At 49.1% G+C, this 7,666-nt stretch overlaps 1 protein-coding gene across 1 annotated transcript; it reads left to right on the top strand.

Moving 5' to 3' along the window:
- The first annotated feature begins 1,267 nt into the window (after positions 1-1,267).
- LOC144587279 (uncharacterized) lies at positions 1,268-6,587 on the top strand. The gene is made up of 3 exons (XM_078387355.1): positions 1,268-1,426; positions 3,689-5,096; positions 5,276-6,587. The coding sequence occupies exon 2, from the start codon at positions 3,804-3,806 to the stop codon at positions 4,554-4,556; it is 753 nt and encodes a 250-aa protein (XP_078243481.1). The 5' UTR covers positions 1,268-1,426; positions 3,689-3,803; the 3' UTR covers positions 4,557-5,096; positions 5,276-6,587.
- Positions 6,588-7,666: the final 1,079 nt, after the last annotated feature.

Raw genomic sequence — 7,666 nt, 5'->3', positions numbered from 1 at the left:
ACAGGTTTCTGTGTATTGCGCTTTCTGATGTTTTCCTGAAGAACAGAAATCTAAAAATACTCAAAATCTCAAGTACAAAGGGACCTTCCTCACTACCATTAACAATTTCTCTAAAAAAAATAGATATTTATTGTTGTTGTTGTTGTTATGTTTCCATAAGATCTTTCGGTTTAAAAGTAAATTCAAACTTGAAGAGCTAGATAGCTCAGAAATTTAGGGTTCTGGCTGTGGAGCCAGAGATTAGGAATCGGATTTCCCCACAGTGCTTTCTGGTCAGAGGCTGGACTCCTTCACCCACAGGGTCCCTTTAATCTCTGCTATTCTAAGTCTTCTTCAGAGGCTATGAATAGACTAGGGACCCATGCCAGGAAGTGGACAAGAGGGACGTGTCTCTGCTGGTTCTGCTGGACCTCTCAGCGACCTTTGAGAGGATTGACCCCAGTGTCCTTCTGGGTCGTCTCTCTGCGATGGGGATGGGAGGCACTCTTTTGTGGTGGATCCGGTCTTCTTTTGAGGGGAGGACCCAGTGGCTGGTCCTGGTGGGACTCCTGCTCCACGCCCTGGCCACCGGCCTGTGGGATCCCTCCGATTTTGTCCCCTATGCTATTGAACATCTACATGGAACCGCTGGCCGAGGTTGTCCGTCGTGACCCCCCCCACTCGGCCTCTCCTTTCCAGGAAAAGGCTGTTGTGGTTCTAGACCCATTCCAGGTGTCAGGAAGGGACTGGACGAGGCTGACCCGGAAGCCGGGCAAGAGAGAGGCGCTCCTGGTCAGTCAAAAAGCAGGCCGAGGAATCGGGGGGGGGCGGCCTGTGGTGGATGGGGAGACGCTGTCCCCCCCCTCCCAAAAAAACCCCCACAAAACACAGGGAAGGGCCTGGTGGGGCTTCTGACACAGGGAGCCTTGGGGGGGGGGGTTGTGCTTCAAGTGTGTTCTCGGGGTAGCTTTTGTGCATCCTTTCTCAGAGCGGGAATTGGTTTGCCCCAGTAGTGTTGGCCCCCTCATGATACTTCAGGAGAAAAGCCGGGGTAGAAATGGTGGTCAATAAAGAAGGAAACCAAGGCCAGGGACCGTCAGGCTAGGTTTTTGTGGGTGTGTGGGGGGGTGTTGTTGTGGGTCTGCGGGGGGTGTATTGTGTGTGGGGGTGTCCCATTCACGATCCCTCTCTTACTCTCCCCACCCCCCCCGCGCTCCCCACAGATCTCCCCCCTCCTTTCCCCCCTCCTGCCACAACCACCCCCTCACTTTGCGGGGGGGGAGGAGGGGCTCCTCGCTCTAGCTCCAACCGGAAGCGGAAGCCACGCGCCTGCCCCTCCTTCTCTCCCACCCCACGACCCAACTCTATGGTCCTCCCGGGAGTGCAGTCGTGGCGGAGCGAGGGGTGGGCTTCCTCGTGAGTTTCCCGGCGGAGGACCCGGAAGGAGGTGGGCGGTTGGGATATACGGGGGGGAGGGGAGTGGGAGGAAGGATGTATGGGGAGGGGGCTGAGATTTTCCCCCAGGGTGGGGCAGGCCTTGGTCCTCAGGGGGGGGTCTCTTCCCTGTTTCGGGTGGGGGAGGGGGTCCCGATCTGGCCTTTCGGGCCCAAGAGACTCTTCTTACTCCCCCCCCCCCGGCAACGGTGCCTAATGGGAAGGGGGGGCTTTGTGCTCAATTCTTCCTCCTACGGTGGGGGTCAAAAAAGTGGGGGGAGAGAAAAAGTGTCCCTTGATTTCCGTCCTGCCCCTCCTGGTAAAGCTAAGTCCATGGGGGGGGGGTGAGTGTTGCCCCCCCCTGGCCTGGGAAGGAGGGGAAGGAAGGTCCTGCAGCGTCCCTGGGTGGGAAAGGGGGCTGGGGGGAGAAGGAGGGGTACTAGGCATGGGTGTGGGGGGAGAAGGTTATATCCAGACCCCCCTCCTGCAAAGGGGTAACCTCTTCACCCTCTCCCCCCTTATGGCCCTTGGATTAAATTTCATCACCATAACAGCCCTGTGAGAACAGAAGGAGGGCAACCCATGGAAATCCACCATGGGGGGGGAGCCATCAGGGGGGAGGTTTGGGGGTGCCTGTTTGGGGGTAGAAAAGGGGGTTGGTTGATTTCCATTTCCACTCAGTTCTCCCCAGGAGACACTATTTTCTCTCCCCCTCCCCCCGCCTGCCTGATAAACCTAAATTCAGGTTGGGGGTGTTTGCTGGAAATGACTCCCTCCCTTGCCCCCCCCTTGGCCCCCAAGCTTCAGAGGGAAGGGATGGAAGGACCTGCAACGTCCCTGGGGGGAAGAGGGGCTGGGGGAAGGACGGGTGGAGGTTGGGGGGAAGAGAAGGTTGGTTGGAGGGGAGGGGGCCACATCCAGACCCCCACCGTCTTGCAAAGGGGCAACCTCTGCACCCTCTCTCCCTGCCTCCTAGTGGCCCTCTGACCCTTGAAGGGGCTCTGGATGCAACCAGAAAAGGCGCCTGCTACCCCCCCACACGTTTCATTACTCAATTATTCATTGAGTCATTTGTTTAATTAGCTCATAAATCAAGAATTGAAATAATTAAAAACAAACATTCGAAATGCAGGAGGGTCCAAAGTGACTCGGAGAAGGTGACCGAAGAAGACGGACCCCTTGGGAGCAGGCAATATCTTGGAGGGCAGGAGGGAAGAAGAAAGGCAGAGAGAGTTCCCCCGAGAGGGAGGGAGGGAGGAGATGGTCTCCCTTCCTTCCCTTTGGCCCTTTTCCCAGCTCCCACCCTCCGTGTCGGCCCCAGGAGGTGGAGGAGACGTCCCTCTCCCAGCAGATCTTTTGCAAGGTCAACGGCTCTGAAGGGTTTTGAACACTTTCCAGAAGTCACCCTCCCCAGAGTGCATGACAGTAATCCAGCTGGGTTGTAACTAAGGCAGACATCACCAGATGTGGCCAGATCTGACCCTCTTGCTCCCTGAAGGAATCCAAATCAAAGCTGGCCGGACAGAGGGTGGTCCAATTTTCCCCTTGAAAGGGCTCCTAAGGTCGCAGGTTCCGTTGTCATACTCCTCAAACCCTTAGGAACTTCTTCCTGTTCTTCAACTAAAATCCGGCTTCCTGTCACTTGAGCCCGTTGGGACATGTCCTGCCCTCCATTCCCGGGGAAAGGGTAGAAAAGGGGCCTCGGGAACTCCTTGGGTTGCCGGACAAGCTTTCCTCCACTTGGCAGAAAGGGGCGCTGCTGGAGGAAGGCTCAGGGAACCAGCCAGCTCCTCACACTGGACTTTTTTCATGACCCAGGTACCTCTGACCTGGAGGGAGGGCTGCCCGTTTTTCACAATTTATTCACTCCCTTCAGGATAGCTGGTCTGCCTCTGTCCAGTCCTCCTTGAGGGGCACGCACAGAGGAGTAGAAATGCCCCCCCAAAAAAAATAGCACTTGGTAGGGACCTATGGGAAAGAATTTATCTTAAATTTAACAGAGGATCATTGCATATTGTGCTGAAGCCCTTTCTCCCCCACCCCATGCAGACCAAGGCATTTGAGCTCAGATTAAACCTTCATGAGCCTCCTGTGTGAGATCAGGGGGTCGAATGTGGGGAGAAGCTCCATCTTTTGATGTAAAACTCTTAAAACACAGTTGTTTACATCTGAAATATCTAATGACCGTAGAGATGATGAAATCGGGTATACTATCCGATGTCTTCCATTTCTGTTCTGGACTAGGAATAAGGTTTCTTTCTTCCTTTTGTCTCAGGTAAAGAACACAACGGTAAGAACACTCTGGAAACAATTGAGTTGGATGAAGTAAAAAAGACATTTGGAAATCAAAGAAGACCAAAAACGGGCACCAGAGAAATCCCGGAATCAAAATGACCGAAACAGTGGAGAGACCATACAAATGCATGGAATGTGGAAAGAGTTTCAATCGGAGTGGACACTTTAACTTACACCAGAGGATCCACACAGGGGAGAAACCATACAAATGCGTTGAATGTGGAAAGAGCTTCAGCCACAGTGGATTATATAGAAACCATCAAAGAATCCATACAGGGGAGAAACCATTTAAGTGCATGGAATGTGGGATGAGCTTCCGTCACAGTGGAGAGCTACGTGCCCACAAAAGGATCCATACAGGGGAGAAACCCTTTACGTGTGAGGAATGTGGAAAGAGCTTCAGTCAGAGCAGTCACTTGAGTAGACATCAAAGAAACCACACTGGGGAGAAACCATATGAATGCATGGAATGTGGAAAGAGCTTCAGTGACAGTGGATCATATAGAAACCATCAAAGAATCCATACAGGTGAGAAACCATTTAAGTGCATGGAATGTGGAAAGAGCTTCAATCAGAGCACTCATTTTAAATTACATCTAAGGATTCACACAGGGGAGAAACCTGTTAAATGCCTAGAATGTGGGATGAGCTTCCGTCACAGTGGAATTCTACGTGACCACCAAAGGACCCACACAGGGGAGAAACCCTTTACATGTGAGGAATGTGGGAAGAGCTTCAGTCGGAGTGGTCAGCTTGAGCCCGTTGAATCCACACTGGGGAGAAACCATATAAATGCATGGAATGTGGAAAGAGCTTCGATCGGAGCGATAGTTTTAATTTACATCTAAGGATTCACACGGGGGAGAAACCTGTTAAATGCCTAGAATGTGGGACAAGCTTCCGTCACAGTGGAGGTCTACGTGCACACCAAAGGATCCACACACGGGAGAAACATTTTACATGTGAGAAATGTGGAAAGAGCTTCAGTCAGAGTGGTCAGTTGAATACACACCAAAGAATCCACACTGGGTAGAAACCATACGAATGCATGGAATGTGGGAAGAGCTTCTGCCGGAGTGACCGTCTACATTCACATCAAATGACTCACACCAAGTGAGAAGCCACATAATGTATGGGAAGACCTTCAACTGTCTTGAGGTTCAGGACTTTCTGGTTGTGAAATAACAAACATGCTTATTTGTTTATATCCATGTGTAGGAAGGCAGGTCGTGAGAGTGGGGAAGGTTCCTTTCCTGCCAAGCATTGCTTTTGGACTCCCCAGCTAACCCACGTGGAACAGACCACTTGTAGGAGCCGGAGGCTACGTCACCTCACTACTTTTCAGGGGGGGGGAAGAGGTTGGGAAGGGAAGGGGTGATGGGTGGTAGGTAGAGGAGGAGGGGAGAGGGAGGGAATGGGGCAAAGTTGGGGGAGATGATACAGAAAATTCTGTTTTATAAGGTTACAGTTTGAGTACTTAATATTCTCTTAATATTTTTCACATGAAAAGAATATTAATCTAGATAGTTGTTTCAAGCAGAATGTTACATCATTCAATATACAGCAGGACCCTCGTATCAGCGGGGTTGTTATCCACCGTTTCACTTATCTGCTGTCTGAAATTATTAAAAATATTAAAAGAAAAATTCCTGAAATACCTCTTTCAATGATGCCATAATCCGAACTGGCCACTGGAGGGGATTCTCTCCAAATATATACCAAGCACTTTAGAAAAGTTGTTGATGTAAAATACGTTTTGCCCTGCTTTTTTCCTTAAAAAAAGACGCAGGGTGGCTTAGATCCTTTTAAAAATGGTATTTAAAGCTACGAACTGTGAGTATATGACAAAAAAAAGATAAAAGGAATACAAGGGTAAATAATATAATCCACAGCAAAGCACATCCAAACCAGGAAGGTACAGTGGAACCTCTACTTATGAACGTCTCTACATACGAACGATCCAACTTACGAACAGCTCCGTTCGCAAAACTTTGCTTCTTGCAAATGGCGCTTCAAGATAGGAACAAAAAAAAATGTGGAGGAGGCGGGGAAAGCGCAAAACATGAACTTTCTGTTAACCATTGGCCAGCGAAGAGGCTGTTTGTCTGCAACATCGCTCATCGAAGCAGTTAGAGAGTGGATAGGGAGAGAGTCTTCAGACTGCCTGGTTTTTTTTTGGATTTTGGATTTTTCGATATTTGACTTTCTTTTTTTAAACAGAGACTGCCTGTTCTGGGGGAGTACACTGTATTTACTCTACTGTACAGGGGTTTTTTGAAGCTTAGTGGGGGGGCTTATGTTTCTGTGCCCTTCTGGGTCTTGCAGTGTGCATTTTAAATGTGAAAAGTAGACTGTAATATTAATTTAAAATTAAATGTGAAAATTAGACTGTCATTTAAAAATGTAAAATGTACTTATTTATTTTTGCATTCTGTGGCTTCTAGGGTTTGTGTACTGTGACCTGTTACTCCAACGTCTTTTTTTTCCCTTTGGGGATCTGTTTGCCTTCCCCCCCTCTTTTTCTGCCCTTTTTAAATCCTAAATTCATTTTAGTTTTAAAAATATCTCCCCCTAGTGCTAGAGGATGGATTAACCAGCTTTGCTTCAGTTCCTATGGAAAATTTTGCTTCCACAGTACTTACAAACGTTTCAACTAATGAACATTTTCTGGGTCGGATTAAGTTCGCAAGTAGAGGTTCCACTGTACAACCATTTTGAATTCTGCCAGTAAACAAATGAGCAGCCTTGCAGTCCAGGGGACTGGTCACCTTTCCTGGGACAGAAATATTTCTGGTTGATTATTCTTTTAAGACTAACGCCAACCAGACAAGGTGGGCCACCCAAACATCAAAGGAGCCAAACTTAGCTGAAAGCTACGGTTTTATGGTAGAACCACTCCCTCACTCTTTCCCTCACTTGGGTAAAATAGAAAAGATTTATTTAGAATTAAGAAAATAAACCATCCCCAATTAAAATAAGAAAAGCTCTAATAAATAAGGCTTTCTGATTTCTAAAGAGGGGCTGAAGTGCTTTTTAACCCCCTAAAACAAAAGAGCCTCGTGGCGCAGGGGTTAAACTGCCGTCCTGCAGGCAAAACTCTGCTCAAGACCCGGGTTCAAATCCCAGGGAGCTGGCTCGAGGTTCGCTCAGCCTTCCATCCTTTCATGGATGGTCAAAGGAGGACCCAGCTGGCCCTGGGGGTGGGTCGGGTCAATGGGCAGCCGATGTAACGAAACCACCCAAAGAGCCTTTTAAGTGCTATGGGGTGGTCTAGAAGCATATAAGCATGCTTTGCATTTTTAAAACTTCTGAAATTAGTCCTTTTTAAATAACTTCTGAGAATTAAGAAAGGACGTCTTTGCATAGCCTCGCATTTTGGCCAATCAGAACGGGCCTCTAGGGTGGGTGTCAGTCTTTCCCTTTTAACCGTTCCATGGCCTTCAGTGGGAAAGAAAGCATTTCACTCCTGAGCCACACAATCTTAGGCCTGCCCATGGAAAAAAAAATATTAAAAAGTTAAAAAAATGGATAATAATATACCAGAGTTCACTCCTTTAAACTATGAAATTACCACATTTTCCGGTTTGACTCATGAGTACGTTTCATATGATTTTTGCATGTTATTTTTCCTAAGACAAGGTCAGATCATAAATGGTGTATTTGTACCTACAGGCCCCCCACCCTAGAAATCATGGGTCTTTCACATGGTTTTTACACAGGATCCCTCTCACACCACAGAGGAATTCACTCTCCGCCCGCAGAGGACCAGAGGGAAAGCAGGGCAGGTTCCCCCCCCCCCCGGCCCAGGGCTCCCCAGTGGTAGAAAAACAAGCGTCTGGATCCCCCCCCCCCCCCATGTCGACACAGGATCCTCCCGAGACTCCCCCTCCTTCTCCCCCTCTCCCTACCAGTAGATCACAGAGGAGAGGAAGCCCAGGTTGTCCCCCAGCCATGGGGG

The sequence above is a fragment of the Pogona vitticeps genome, chromosome 2 (assembly GCF_051106095.1).
Source record: "Pogona vitticeps strain Pit_001003342236 chromosome 2, PviZW2.1, whole genome shotgun sequence".
Taxonomy (NCBI): Eukaryota; Metazoa; Chordata; class Lepidosauria; order Squamata; family Agamidae; genus Pogona; species Pogona vitticeps.
The sequence above is the reverse complement of the archived record's forward strand: the minus strand, read 5'-3'. Positions and strand labels throughout refer to the sequence as shown.